The 15,622-nt window shown below is 48.7% G+C and overlaps 1 protein-coding gene across 1 annotated transcript; it reads left to right on the top strand.

Annotated features, from left to right (window-relative positions):
- Positions 1-2,745: 2,745 nt before the first annotated feature.
- On the top strand, positions 2,746-13,093 carry prdm12b (PR domain containing 12b). Its single transcript, XM_052036902.1, has 5 exons — positions 2,746-3,045; positions 4,401-4,591; positions 6,071-6,226; positions 8,063-8,177; positions 10,949-13,093. The coding sequence occupies exons 1-5, from the start codon at positions 2,829-2,831 to the stop codon at positions 11,332-11,334; spliced, it is 1,065 nt and encodes a 354-aa protein (XP_051892862.1). The 5' UTR covers positions 2,746-2,828; the 3' UTR covers positions 11,335-13,093.
- Positions 13,094-15,622: the final 2,529 nt, after the last annotated feature.

Raw genomic sequence — 15,622 nt, 5'->3', positions numbered from 1 at the left:
TTGAGGGTCCTTTGTCTGTCGAGGGTCGTACAAGGCTAATTAAATTTGATCCTAACAAATAAGGCACGTCGCCACCCATTAATCCTAACTCGGCTTTCATCCTGCACTTGCATTCAGGGCCTGAGTGCTATTTCTTAAAATATGCCCACTCAGTGAGTTTAATCTATTGAAAAACATTTGCAGAAGTCTATTGTCCTCCCAATCTTGTAGCCATTTTCCATTAGAAAGCGAGGAACAGCCGTTTGCCGCTTTGAGTCATTAAACCAAAGATTCCCCGAAAACCATAATATATTTACGCGTTTCCAAATTTTTATTTAAATGCGGAGTCTTTAATCCCCTTGTGAAGGTTTACTCTGAAACGTCGTTATATTACAGAGACATTCACTCGATGGACTGAGAGTGCGGTTTAACTTCTGTTACAGAAGAAAAAATAACCTTTTGAATTTTGACTGAGGACAGATTGAGGGCGGGAACAATGTTAACCCGCTTGAGAAGATTTTTACGAACACTCGCGCGCAAAAGAAACCAGTTTAAATGGCAATAATGTACAGGGTTGATGGGATTAGTCCTCACACCCGCGCCTGGTGAAACCTTTGCAATTCAGCTGAGTTACTATAAACGGCGTTTTATTATACGTGCGGGAGTTGACCCAAAAAAAATCTCCCTTCGGAAAGGCGCAGAGTTTATAAACTGGATCTCAGACCGTGTGTCAGTGGTGGAAAAGAATATCAAAACAAAATAATATTTAGAGTTGAACTAACGGATGATAGAAGTGTGAGTCTAGAATTCAAAGAACTAACCGGGAGTCTGCCCGAACTAGAATTTATATCAATCTGATACCTTCAAAAGATATGTAATAGGTTCCGTTTAAGTGTTGTATATTATTGTATTCGTTTAAGTATAACATTAAACAATTAATAATCTAATTTAGTTTTTAATTCTTCCAGTTTTAAATGTTTTTGTTGGTATTTAGTTTATGGATTATTTGTTCTCATGTTCGAGGCTTAATAATGACCACTGATAATGGTGTGAGATCTTTAATAAACTGCCGCGTTTGAGGTGAGCTGCGGGCGGCAGGACCGGCGGCACGTTCAGTGTAATAAGAAGTAAATTGGTATAAATGGGGTGTTAGCGTCGCCCGGCAGACAGGAATTTCCAATGGATCCAGAGGGCTCGAAGGGAAGAAAATCAGACCCCATTTGTATCGGAGAATCTCTGCTTTGTAACCTTCAAAACGAATCAGTTGAGTTTGTAATTTTTTGCAAGTGTCCGCCTCCAACAGTGAGTGGAGAGCGGTTTACAATCGATCTGACATTAAATTCCAAGATTAACTGCGCACTCCGTTCAGGGTTATTTTCTCTGGGCCCGATGCTCTCCCCAAACCGACCAGCCCTTTCTTTATCATCTTCTTGTCCCCGCTTCCTCTGTTGGATGCAATAAATGCACCAGGCTCAATCTAACCCATCCCAGCTTGTGTACACCCTGGCAGGGTCCTTCTGAGGGAGCCCGCGTCTTAAAGAGCAAAGAGGCAGCTGTTTTATCGCTAATCTCTGCCCTTCTCTGTCAGTCATCCGCAAATTTCTTTCGCCTGTAACCTCCAATTGGTATTCTTGCAGATTTCTAGAAATTTATAATTCCACCTCCCCCCACCCACCCCCGCCTTCCCTTCCCCCAACCTAATCAATGCCCAGGTTTGACCAGGTCCTTTAGTTTGAGACGTTATTTTTTTCTCCGAGGGAAGGGGAGAAGAAAAGAAACGTGTCTTTGGGTGTCAAAGATCGCTCTTATTTAAAAAAAAACTCATCGGGAATGGGCGTGAAAATCGATCTGCCTCACTTTTATCCGTCCTGACATTATTTCTGATCGCCGTGAATGGGAAAGAGCGAGAGTAAAGGGGAGAATAAAGATGTTCTCTCAGCGGGACGCTGAGGACCAGACTGCCTTCTGTGTTCCAAATCAATCATTGTAATCGCCCCTGTGTAACATTTAAAATGTATTTACAAAGATGAGAAAGGGAGCGGACTATTGAAAATCCGACAAATATTGTGGACCTCCTGACAATGTGCCGCCCGGCCTGATTAGTGGCAATGAATATTAAATTGCAAACTTTTCCTCTCTGGTAATGACGGAGGTTCGGCGATGTCCTCAACTTTCAGGGCTCGTTCTCCATCTCGGACGGGCTGCTCCTCGCTCTTCTACTGGAAAGGGGGGGGGGGGGGGGGGTGGGGGGGTGTGTGTGAAAAAGACGTTTACGGGTTTCAAAGCGGGAAGGTTTAATCCTATCGTGAACTCATGCTTATAGTTTTGGAAATATTTGGGTGTGGGCTCGCAGGGAGAGAGCCGCTTGTATTGAAGTCTAAATTGGCTCAGGTTGGGGCAGGCACGTGGTTGGTGCAGTCGGCGTTCCCCACCTTCAGGGAGCGTTGAGAGAGGGTGAAGTCTCGGGGGGGGGGGGGGGGGGGGGGGGGGTGGGGAGGGAGGGGAAGGGGGGAGGGTGGGTGCCGTGCCTCGGCTGTGCACGAATTTAAAAAGGGATCAGGCTGGCGAGGTTGTGGGGCTGACGGCCGCCTTCAACAGGTGCACAGAGTAGCGCTGATGGGACGGATCCTGGGCGCCCGCTCCCCTCCCTCTCTCCACAGGGTCCATCCTGTAAGCAGCCTCTCCTGAGACGTCAGAAGGTCATTAATAGCCAATTAGGAGGTCATTCAGGCGGCTATAAAGAGGGCTGAGAATTTTTGGGGGGGAGCTCGCTGGAGATACTTCTGTCCTTGTCTTCTCCTTCGGTCTCTCCCCACGTCTGCTGCGCCCACCGCCACTTGCCCCGAACCATGGGTTCCGTGCTACCGTCCGAGGCGCTGACTCTCAAGGCTGGTTTCAAGCCTCACGGTTTCTCGCTGGCGGAGATCATCACTTCCGACATCCTCCACAGTTTCCTGTACGGCCGCTGGAGGAACGTCCTAGGAGAGCAACTCTTCGAAGAGAAGAACAACAACGGGCAGAAAACAGCCTTCACCGCGGAGGCGCTGGCTCAGTCCTTCGCTGGAGGTGAGTGGCATAAATCCTGCTGCAAACTATCTGTGGGAACTGTCAGAGCCTACGCACATCAGCCGTGTACCCGGACTACCCACAGCAGACAGACACCGTGCTTGGTTTTATTTCAAGTACTTTGGTGAGATTTGTAATTCTTACATTTTGGTCATTATGCATTTTGCAAACCATATATTTCGATAATTTCTTTTACTGCAAATTTCAAATTGTGCATGGACGGATCCTTGTAATAAAAATGAATCAACGCGGCGTTGGGTTCAAATGATGAACATCATATACGGTATAGGATATCAACACAACGTTTGAAAGTTTGCATTGTAAGAGTTCGATAGAAAATAAAATGGATTTTTTAAAAATCTGAAATAGTCGAAAAATATTCTGCGGGTGGGAAGTGCGGTTGAATGGTTCAAGTGTCACACAAGTCAGAGAGAAAGGACGCAGCAAGGACGTTCGGCCCACAGGGCCCGTACTGGCTCTTCGAAAGGGCGACCCGATTCTCCCCGCTCTCTCCAAGAGAATTGAGCAGAGGTCTAATCCTATTTTGAAAGGAAATTCGTTTCGGATTCAGTACTATCCATCGGGTGGCGGGGTAAAGTCTCGGGATGGAAAGGCTGCTCCTGAAGCCAGGGGTGAGGGGGAGATGGTGACGAGTCAGCCAGGTTCACAGGCTGTCTGAGCGCTCCCGACCTGCCCCCTCTCCCGCCCCCTCTTATTTGGGGCAATGGCTGAGTTGACCCACCTGCCCGCAGTATGGATACAGCCGGGACACAATTCGGGTGGATTTGTGGGGGTTTTATGGACGGGGACATTTTTCATTCCTCCGATAGCTGACCTGGTAGAATCTCCGGTTGACCGGGCCAGTTCTGTGCGGACAGAGGGAAGGAATGCGTTTTCTCAGCAGTTTTCCCGCACACGCACCGGGCTTCAGGTACCCCCGGCCGTCAGCTCCCTGACCTCAGTGCCCCGCACAGTGAGCCGGGCACCTTTAACCCGGCCCGACCCCAGCCAACGTACCGGTCCCGTGTCTCAAAATGAATTTGCGGACTTCTCTCTGTGAATAGTCACAAAAATGTGGAATTCCAATCTAAAGACGAAACCCGTTTATTTAAACTAAAGCCAATGGTATACGATTATCTCCGCTTATTTTAGTTTTTAATATCTATAATCTATAATTGGACATTCCCGTTTCGGGCAGGGGTGATTGTTCGTTATTTGTAATTTATCCAATGAATATTGTTTCGATCTCTCCCTGTCCCGGACCTCACCTTTAAGAGGGAATTGCTCTCGTCTCTGGGTCGCGGTGCCTTGTTCCGTTGCTAAACCCTCACCTCCCTCCTCTGTCCCTGCCTCAGAGGTTCAGAAGCTGTCGAGCCTGGTGCTTCCGTCCGAGGTGATTATCGCCCAGAGCTCGATCCCCGGGGAGGGGCTCGGCATCTTCTCCAAGACTTGGATTAAACCCGGCACCGAAATGGGACCGTTCACCGGCAGAGTGATCTCCCCGGAACACGTGGATCTGTTCAAGAACAACAACCTCATGTGGGAGGTAAGGAGAGGGGCACCGACCCGCTCACCTAGTTACAGAGACATTAACCCGCTCACCTGGTCAGAGGGGCACCGACCCGCTCACCTAGTTACAGAGACATTAACCCGCTCACCTGGTCAGAGGGGCACCGACCCGCTCACCTAATCTCTTACTCCTCCTTTCACTTGGTCGGTCATGTCTCCGCTTACTTCCCCAGACCGCTCTTTTATCTCTCTCCCTCTCTCCCTCTCTCCCTCTCTCCCTCTCTCCCTCTCTCCCTCTCTCCCTCTCTCCCTCTCTGTACGTCCACCTGTCGATCCGTGCCTTGAGCTGTGCCTTTCTCGTTCTCCTGACAGTGTAAGTTTTTAATCCGTTTGACATTGTAATTTCTGTTTTACCGTTTTAAATACCAATCTTGTTGGAAAAAAAAACGAAATCCATACAGCGTCCACTTTGCCTGATCCTACAAGCCTTTTACGAAAGTTTATTAGTTTTTTTTTGTACATTTGCACTTCTTTCAAATTCCTTTCTTACTCGTCAGCTCTCTCCTCCATCTTATCTCTCCCGAACCAGGTGACTCCCTCCTGGGCCACAGATCTACCCTTCAGGATGGCTGAGTGGTTGAGGGAATCTCTCAGGGTTTCGGGTGGTCACCGGGGCTCGGAGTAACCTTTGCTGCAGGCCATTGGGGATTGTTGGTGCTGATCACGGGGTGCTGGTGACTTGGAATCATTGGCAGGGTTTTCGTGTGAAATGAAATTGAAGAGCTCCTTTAGAAGATACCACCGACAAGAAGGGCCGAATGGCTTCCTTGCTGGCGTGAGACTCTTTGGCCCAGTTCACTGGCAGCTTACTGTGGAAACTGGCCGGTGGATCTAGTCTGTGTTGAAACACGATTTCTCACCTAGTTGGAGGGGTAACCGCGGTTTAGTGTGCATTACGTTGTAGGGTGCAGTTGGGTTGGGACCTTGGGGGGTGGGACACTCGGGCGTGGATAGGTTGGGGATGCTGGAGAGGGCGTGGGGGTAGGGTGGTGGGGGAGATGGGAAGCATCTGTGGGACACCAGCAGCAGATCCCGGAGCGGGACGTCCGTCACCCTGAACACCAGGTACTCCGCCTTCAGTAACATCACAGGACACACCCGGAGGTAAAGGTAGGGCGGGTGTCAGAGGACGGGCTCTTCAGAAAGGAGTAGGGCCTGTGCTGAGAATCTCGCTGCAAAATGTTAGTTCTTCTCTTCACAACGCGCCTGCCGTTTGTGACCGACCTGGGCCTTCGGCTCCATCGGAGGGCGAGTCCTCCCCGGGACAGTCGGTATCCGGGATCAATACCCATGTCCCAGGTGATGGTCAAAGTCCGGGTCGGTGTCCCAGGTGAGGGTCAGGGTCCTGGGTCGGACACCCCGGACGAAGTGCAATGTTCTGGGTGGGTGTGAGTGTCCCGGGCGGGGTCCGTGTCCCGGGTCAGCGTTAACCTCTCCTTCGCCGTACTTGGCCCAGGTTTTCAATGACGATGGCACGGTGCGCTACTTCATAGACGCCAGCCAGGAGGACCACCGCAGTTGGATGACTTACATCAAGTGCGCCAGGAACGAGCAGGAACAGAATCTGGAAGTGGTCCAGATCGGAAACAACATCTTCTACAAGGCCACCGAGGTGAGGAGGCTTGTGTCAGGGTTTCTCCCGGCTCGGTCTGATCTAGAGAGGTGTGGTTCTCCATCCCGGGTCACTCCGTATCCCCGTTCTGAATTCTGCCCTGGTCTGTCCGGGCACCGAGTGCGGTTTGCGTTGGGTTGAAGCCACTCGGCCGCGCCGAGGCGAGGGTGGGGGTGTGATGCAGTGCGACCGGCTGTGGGGTTCGTTCCTGGTCCGAAGTTTGACCCCAGGGTCGCAGGTCCGGACTGAGGATTAGTGAAGGGAATATTGTGAGCAGGTAGAACTGGCGGAGAGGAGAGATTTGTTCATGAACTCACTGGCATCGGCTGTTTAATGCTTACGGATGTGAAACGGCAACTTTAAGTGACAAATACCCACACATAACATTGCCGCCAATTCGCTGTTCCCCAGTCTACTTGATCCTGAATTTGTGACCCTCGGGCGCAAAACAACCCCCCCCCCCCACTCCCATCCCCCAAACCCCCCGTGGCCCCGGTGCGCCACGGCACGGATTCTGCACTGGAATCCGGCCACAGCGTCACCAGCTCAAGAGACCTGGTGTCGAAAGTACAGGCGAAGATTTGTCGCATAAGAACAATCTAGAGGACACTATTAATCAGTGTTATTAACCAGTTGTCTCCTGAACTTGCTCGTTATATCAGAATCGCGCTTGCTCGTGTGTTTTCTGTCTTCCGCGAGATTTATTTTGCCGTTAATTTACTGCATGTCACCTCTGGTGAGGGTCTGCCCGCTGCCCGTGTGAGTCCTAAGGTCACTGGTTGAGCTAAATTAAGGAGCCCAAGTAGCCACGCTCCATCTGCAAGTCCATGGCTATTCTGAGCTATTGAACTGCAGCAGAATCACTTAACATAGAACATATAACAATTACAGCACAATTCAGGCCCTTTGGCCCACAAAGCTGTGCCGAACATGTCCCTACCCTAGAAATTACTAGGCTTACCCGCAGCCCTCTATTTTACTCAGCTCCATATACCGACCTAACAGTCTCTTGAAAGACCCTATCGTATACGCCTTCACCACCATTTCCGGCAGCCCATTCCACGCACTCACCACTCTGGCCTTCTACCAGATATATCAGAAAGGAGGGGATTTTAGTTCTATTTTTGTCTCTTCTCTTTATTCTAGGATTGCAACCCTTCCATTACTCACCTGACCAAGTTCAAGGGCATTCTTCTAAAGAATATTTATGACGACGTGTTGTACTTTTGTTAAACAATGTTGTGCTGCGGACCTTTTCACTTCGAAGGGAGAATGGGCTATAACATCTGTCTGAGACCTTGAAGGCAACTTGGAATGATGGGTCTAAAGTCTACTTTCTGTAGGGATTAAGTTGTTCTTCTTGTCTGAATTTATTCTCCGTTCAGCTCCCCGGGCTGGAATTGGAATTGGTTTATTATTGTCACTTGTACCGAGGTACGGTGTAAAACTTGTCTTGCATACCGATCGTACAGGTCAATTCATTGCACAGAAGTAATGAGTGGATCTGCAGCGAGTCTCCACTCTCCGTGGGGTGGGCTACAGGAGCTTTCACGTGTCTGATCCAGAAGTTTGGGTGACAGGTGGGTTATCTGGCGTCCAAGCACTTTGTACCGGACTGGTGCAATTCTACCAAGGTTAAAGAAGCAAAATGTCCCGCCATGTCTCACACTTTGATAAACAACAAATAGATGTGTGGTATCTACATCGTGGATTTAAATGTTTGCAGGTGTGCATAAAACGTAACACTGCATGGCAGCCGTTAAACATCACATTACGATAATAGCTACTGGCATTAAAACAAAGCCTTTTTTTTTCTCCTTCCCTGTTTCCCTTAAGACAATACCCCCGGACCAGGAGCTGCTGGTGTGGTACGGAAATACACAGAACACATTCCTTGGAATTCCAGGGGTTCCGGGGATAGAGGAGGAACACAAGAAAAAGAATAAAGATGGTAATTACTGTTAATGTCAATGGAATAAAACAGAGACTGATGGTTGTCTAACAGTGGAGTGTGGTTGAATAGGAAGAGGCTCCACTTATATAGAAAGTATCAAAAAAGCATTGATAATTAATCATCCTTTACATGGGTGAGATGGAGCTTCATTTAATGCTGCGAGTGTGTTGCAACAATCAGCATCAGTGATGCTGCTTTAACAAAACTTCCCAAATCAAAGACCGATGCTCAGCAGTCAGGAGGGAAGAGATGGCGGGCGAACAAAGTTGTGGTAAAGAATTCTGTTCTGACGGAATCGTTGAAAGGTTGAGCCAAGGTGGGACTGACGGGAAAGAGAGTGTTTCAGAGACTGGGGGCAATATTGTCACTGAATTCCAGCCTGTTCCAACTCTAAAGCACATTCACTAACTGCCCCATCTGTAATATTCAGCTTTTCACGTTTGCTTCCAATATGCCATTGAACAGCTTATTTGTGTGAGAGAAAAAACCAAGACATTTCCCCTGGTTTGGGTGCAGGTCAGTGGGCACCAATTACTGCCCGATGTCCTTTTCCAAATTGCTTCTCCTCCCTTAGAGTGGCTAATTAGTTGATCAGGTCAGTAACGGCCAAGGATTAGAATTTATGCTATTGAAAACCTTATTCACATCTAACGTCTTGTGCAATACCAAAGGACAAGGCTGCTTTGGTCTTTGTATCACAGTTACCCTACCTAAAACCAAAACGGCCATTTTAGGAGCTGGTTGTCTACCAAAATACTGTTTCAAACTTTCAGTATGTTCTCACTCTGTAGGACAGTATCTGAGTTTGTTATAACACTGTAGCTCAGGTGGCTCAGTGCAATATCACGTTGTCCTCTCACTGTGTGATGGGGTGGCTCAGCTGGTTATTACATTGCTCCTTCATACTCTGCCTCTGTGTCCTTTCAGTCTAGGTCTGGGTGGTTCAGTGGGTTAACATTGTCCTTTCATTCTGGGGGCTGGTGTCGAACTGTAGGCAGAGTGGCTCACATAGACCTGTCACACTCAGGTGGGAATGGCTCCGTGGGTTACTGCATTGTTCTTTAGGTTTGTGTAGCTCGATTGGTTATCAGTGTCTTTTCACAGTTTAGTTGAGGGTGACTCACTTGGTTATGAGGTTGTTTTTTCACACCTGGTCAGTCTAACTCAGCTCGGGTTATTGCCTCATGCTTTCACCCTCTCGGATTGGCTGCCTTTGTAGGCTGTCTGTCACACTTGGTCTGGTTGGCCAATGTCCTCTGGCTCAGTGGGGTATCAAGTTGCCCATTCACACTCTGCGACGGTGCCCAGTGGGCGATCACTGTCCTTTCAACACCCTGGGTCGGTTGGCCGTGGGCTATCATGTTGGTCTTTCTGTCTCCGGGACTGGCAAATTAACCCAATCTGAACTGCAGTTGTAAACAGTTCCTTTCTCCGTTGGCTTTAAGGTTTCCAGCTGAAACATATTTGGGTGAAATCTTCCCTTTCCAGTGAATTACTTAGTGGTACATGCAGGTCATTAGATAGAAGAAACGTCATATGGAGTGGAAAAGATCGTTTGTGGTTGGTGCAGTGTTGAGATCAATGCAGAGCAAACGTTGCGTCTAACCCATGCGGTGCGATGCTGCAGATAAAGGGAAGCAAGTAGTGGCCGTGCTCGTCTCTGTACAAGTATAAGCACCTGGCCTGGTATATGTGATTCGCCGGTGCAAAGGGATTGTTATTCTATGCTTTGTTTCTGACCTGGGTGAGCATACTAGGGAGGCACTATCGTAACTAGTTTCTTGCTGGTGCCCTGCCAATGAATCGTTAGCCCTCATTCCCTATGGGCATCAAGGCCAACATCTGTTGTCCATCCCCAGTTTTCTCCGAGAGGTGAGCTGTTCCCTTGAATCACCGCAGTGTACGCAGCGAAGGAACTCCCACACTGCCTTTGGCAGGGATTTTCTGGGATTTCGCCCAGGCTACCATCTGTCCTGGTCAGGATGGCGTGTGACTTGGAGATTGAGAACTTGGAGATGGCGGTGTTCCCATCCCTACCAGGCGATAGAGACTGGGGCTTAGGGAGGTCTTACTAAATACTGATGTCCCGAGCGAGGGGTGCTGGGAGATAGGGGTTGAAATTTAAGGTGGGTTTAAATATGTTTGCCTACTTAATACCTTCTCAGCTTAATAAACCCCCGACTCAAAGAGAGCTGCTCCTCTTTGCCAGCACCACCTGTTCATTGGGCTATCTGTCACCCTCTTTGCTAACATGACCAGAATGTGACGAAGCCCATCAATTCCTCGTTACCATTTGGATCAGTCTGTACCAGTCTCGGCGCTCGCGTCCCAGAACCCGATCCCCTGAGCTTAAAGGAAACTTCATCTTCCTGCTGGGGTTGGGGGCAAAAACCCTTTAACTAAAAAAAACCCACAGAAAATGCTGGAAACACTCGGTCGGTCGGGCAGCATCTGTGGGGAGAGAAACTGCCAACGTTTCGGGTTTGCGATCCTTCGTCAGAACTGGGGAAGACGTTGATTGTTGGAAGGGGGGTGGGGGTGTCTGAGAGTGCGAGCAGTTTATATTAACATCCTTTGTACACCGCCACTAAATCTCCCGTTAACACCCACCAGTCCAGGAGAACAGTCGTAGCCTCCAGTGAGGGTTAACTGGAGATTTAACAGCGCTGAAACCTCTCCCAGAACTGTACGGTGCCCAGAGCTGGGCGCATCTCTGCAACGCCACAGGGCGGTCCCATTGACCATGTTCCTCTCCCCTTTCTCTGCAGATGAGCCGAGCGCGGCGGACGGCGCCGGCGGGAGCAGCGTGGGGCGGATGCGGTGCGTGATCTGCTACCGAGGCTTCAACTCCCGCAGCAACCTCCGCTCCCACATGCGCATCCACACCCTGGACAAACCCTTCATCTGCCGCTTCTGCAACCGCCGCTTCAGCCAGTCCTCCACCCTGAGGAACCACGTCCGCCTGCACACGGGCGAGCGCCCCTACAAGTGCCAGGTGTGCCAGAGCGCCTACTCGCAGTTAGCCGGACTCCGGGCTCACCAGAAGAGCGCCAGGCACCGACCTTCTCCCGGCTCCCTGCAGCCGCACTCGCCGCCGCTGGCGGGGCCGCACTCCGCCGCTCTGACACACCGCATCCCGACCATGGTGTTGTGACTGTTGCCCGCGTCCTGATCTCCGATCCCGTGAATGCAAACAAAGCAACGACTTCCCCGGCAGATGACTTTCCATTGACACCCGGCCGGGAAGTGTCGAAGCACCGACAATGGAAACAGACAAAACGCATCAAAGGGGGTTCCGTCTCTCCCTTCATTGGCCAATGAAGGTTGCAGAGGACAGATGAGCCTCCCTCGCCCCGCATCCCGTGTAGTTCCTGCTCCCAGTAACATCTGCCCCGCCTGGTTTGGTTTGTTTTGGGTGGGGGATAGTCGTGAAACCTTTAAACACTGGATGCGCTCCATAACCGGTTGGCCCCAACGAAGTTTGTTCCACACAGAGCTCAGCGTGGACTGTAGCCCACCCACCACCTTACAATTCTCCTCTCCTCCCCCCTCCCCACTATCTTCCAATCCCCCCTCCAACCCCCCACTATTCACCCGGAGCCTGGGGACCCCCATGAGTCCAACATGAACGGGCTAGAAACTCCTCAATGGAAGCAGGGCCTTCGGCTCCGTGACTCATTTATCTTCCGTGAGCGTCTCCAGTGCCCCCTTTACCGACCCCTCCACCACCCACCAAAGTAGTTAGTTGCTATTGGGCAAACTCCCATGGATGTGACCCACGTTTTCGCACCGCACGGTGCACATATTAGAACGTCCCACTCCTGCCAATCTCATCCCATATCTTAAACTATCCTTCCAGAGTCAATGCGTCTGTAACCATTGTCAACGGATTACTGCTGCAATCGCTTCCATTTTTCGCAAACCAGTTTTCTTCGCGTTGCCCGGTATCAGACCGTTGTTGGTTCATTATGCAGGGATTCACGGACACAACCAGTGCAACCTTGTTCATCAATGCACATTCGCCACCGCCGTAGTCAGGAGTGGGAGTCCTGTCTCATTTTCCCTGCTTTGGTCATACCGGCAGCTACTAACATCATCCACGCCAGCAAATCCACGGGAGAGCATTCTGCTGTGATCAATTCACTGCATTTGCACAACTCGGCTTGTGCACAATCCCCAAAGAAGCAAAATAGTTTTTCTGCGAGGATCAAATGGCACTACAAAGTCCTGTCGTAATCTGTGGAACTTTTTAAAAAAAGATACAAATGATTTTGCCATGAAATTCCCATTAGATCAAATTACTGTTTCAATAAAATATTCTCATAATTAAACCTTGAGAATCTCTCCCTATAATGGAATTTATTGCAATGGTTTTACAAAGGATTCACTGCCAAAACGAATATTAGCTGAAACAGAATTTATGTAATTATTAAAAAGCATCAAGGTCTTACTGCGGTTTGAGTAAAAATTTCAATTAAGAACTGGTTCCATGATTTATTAGTAGGTTCTCAGTAGGGTAGCTGGACGCCAGTCTCTGTGTTGCTCTCATTACCAACTCACCTGTATATTGGTGCGTGTATTAAAAGTTTTCTGGTGTTGGCTGCCCCCTGGTGCCAGCACTGATTCATTGCAGCACCAGCCCCTTGTAAACTGTTCTAAACACGTAAAGGCTGTGAAGTGAGCTAAAGTATATATTAATAATTATGACAAAAATGTTCGTAGTGACTGTGTGCAGCTTCCAAAAGAGAATGAAAATATTTGTCACTTTACTTTGTACATATTTAAACAAGAGATTTGCCTGACATATCATTGCATTTGTAATTATATATATTGTAAATGTTTACTGTAAGCAAATGTATAAATAAATCTGTACTTTTTTCATGTATTCCTAAATAAACTGTACCTTATTTCTGAAATACTTTGATGAGAAATGTTGAGATTTATTTGGTGCTTCTCTCTCTAAAACCATCAACTTGTCACATTCATAAAGTGTCAGGTATCCAGGTTTGCTGGCAATCCCAGGATGGGAGCCACCAGAGGATGCAGAGGGTCGGGCAGGTCAGGCAAGTGGAGTAGAAGCTGGTCGGTGCAGTGTAATGTTGAAACTTGCGAGGTCTTAGCTGAATGGGTACGAAGGGGTGGACAACGACTTATCCTCTTTCTTCTGAGGACCTTGGTGCGTGGGGTTGTAAAATGTAGAAAATTAAAGTGCAGATCCAGCAAGTAACCAGAAAGCCAAATGCTTTATTGCTAAGAGACCAGAGTACATAACAGAGCCTATTGGAACTGGGTTTCAGTAGGTGCACACCTGGAGCTTTGAGCTCCATACCCAAGGAAGGACACACGTGCCTTGGAATCAGTGCAGCAGAGGTTGGCTTGAGTTGAGGAGATTGGTTTATACTCAGAAAGAATTTTACAAGAATGAGCAGTGAGCTGAGGATTGACAAGACGAATGGGGAGAAACCGGCCGATGCTCTAAACTGTAATGGTTAGAGTTCTCTGCCTTGGAGCACCATGGATGCTCAACCATCGAGTACATTAAAGGGCAGGTGGACAGATTTTGTACGTGAAAAGAATTGGCATTCAGGCTTTGGGTGAGAAGCTCGATTTCAGCAGAGCAGACTCAAAAAATGTTGGCCCATCTTGCTTTTTCTCCTTCCCATCTGTGACTTCACCTGTGGTGGGTTCACCTGTGTACCTACACCTTCCCACACACCCACTGATCGACCTTACCTTAGATCATGGGGTAGACATGAAGTGCCGAGAGCTCAGTCTGCTTTACAGTTGGTGATCATGCCTGCAGCTGCCTAGGTCCAGAGCTCTGGAATTCCCTCCATAAACCTTTCATCCACCTTCGAGATGCACCTCAACATTTACTTCTTTGACCAAACTTTTGGTTTTGTATCCTGATGGCTCAGCATCAAATTTTATTTGGTGACACTTGTGTGAAGTGCTTTGGGACGTTTACACTACTCCTGTAAACGTGTGTTGCTGTGGAAAGGGGTGAATGTCCAGAGGAGACAAAGGTAAAGTAGTTGTGATCTGGTATGGGATCTTGGAAGAGTTGTGAAAGCAAATTCAGTTTAACATTTCAAAAGGGAACTTGAATGTGAAGGGAAAACATCAGAGAATTGGGGAACATTGTGCTTATCTTAAAGGTTAGTACTGGCACCCAACCTGGCTCTGTCATCCCCTGACCCTCTCCGGCTTATGGTGAAATAACCATTCATGGGTTTGGAGGGAAGTGTGCAGATTGCATCCATTTTTCTAAGATTAACTCCTCAGCATTCTCCAAGTGCAGATTAGTGGTGGGAGTGGAAATTACACAATAACAGAAATGTTACAAAGCGTGTGCCAGTGAAATTGCAAACCCTTCCAAACCTCCCTAGGGCAATCAGCCACCTTTTCTAAAGCGGAAGAGACAAGGAATGCAGACAGAAAGCCAAGGGGGAGGTGAGGAATGGGGCCACTAACTGACTGGCCACTTGCTGAGGAGGTTGGGGTTCAGGAGGTGGGTTCAAACTCTGCTCTGTGTAAACAGACGATGCTACAACTCCACATTGATTTCTACTCACCTAGACTCTCAATACAGCCTATGGTTACAGCTCAAAAATGACTGGAAAGCTCTCAGGGACACTGAAGTCAGAAAATGCACCATATAAATGCAAGTCTTTTTCATGCCACGTGCTGTGAAATATTTGGTGACGGTTTGGTGGGTTTGACGAACTAGTCACTGGTAACTGCTCAGCTCACACTGGAGCAAAGGGTGACAGCGGTGTAGCAGCAAGAGGATGATTGTTTCAGAGAGTGGATGAGTGAATGAGTCTGAGAGGTGAGAGGAGGGAAGGAAGGACGGAATCGTGCGAGTGGTATCTGTATAAGTGACTGTGGTGTGAAATATGTGGGTGAGAAGGTCGAGGAGGCAAGTTTGTGACATGTTTGTGTGAGAAAGAGGGAGGCAGAGGGAGTGTGTGTGTGTGTGTTTGTGTGCGTGTGTGTGTGCGCGTGTATGTGTGTGTGCGTTTGTGTGCGTGTATGTTGTGTGTGTTTGTGTGTGTGCGTTTGTGTGTGTGTGTGTGTGCGTGTATGTTGTGTGTGTTTGTGTGTGTGTGCGCGCGTTTGTGCGCATTTGTGTGTGTGTGTGCGTTTGTGTGTGTGTTTGAGGGCATTAAAGAATAATCAGACCCTATACACCTTCTCAGGATGAACGTTGACACATTTTGGAGTCTTGTTCTTTCCAATTCCTCAGTTTAATGTTTCTGGGAAGATGTCAGGACCCTGCACAAGGATAAATAAATAGGGCAAACCACATTTCATACAGCATGTGTGGCACTTCTTTGCAATACAAATCTCATCTCCTGGCTCTCCAAACACTTTGAGTCTCATAATTCAGCACAATGCAAGCAGGCACAACCCAGGCTACAGGCTCATCGAGCAGGTCT

This window comes from Pristis pectinata, chromosome 23 (assembly GCF_009764475.1).
Source record: "Pristis pectinata isolate sPriPec2 chromosome 23, sPriPec2.1.pri, whole genome shotgun sequence".
Taxonomy (NCBI): domain Eukaryota; kingdom Metazoa; phylum Chordata; class Chondrichthyes; order Rhinopristiformes; family Pristidae; genus Pristis; species Pristis pectinata.
The sequence above is the reverse complement of the archived record's forward strand: the minus strand, read 5'-3'. Positions and strand labels throughout refer to the sequence as shown.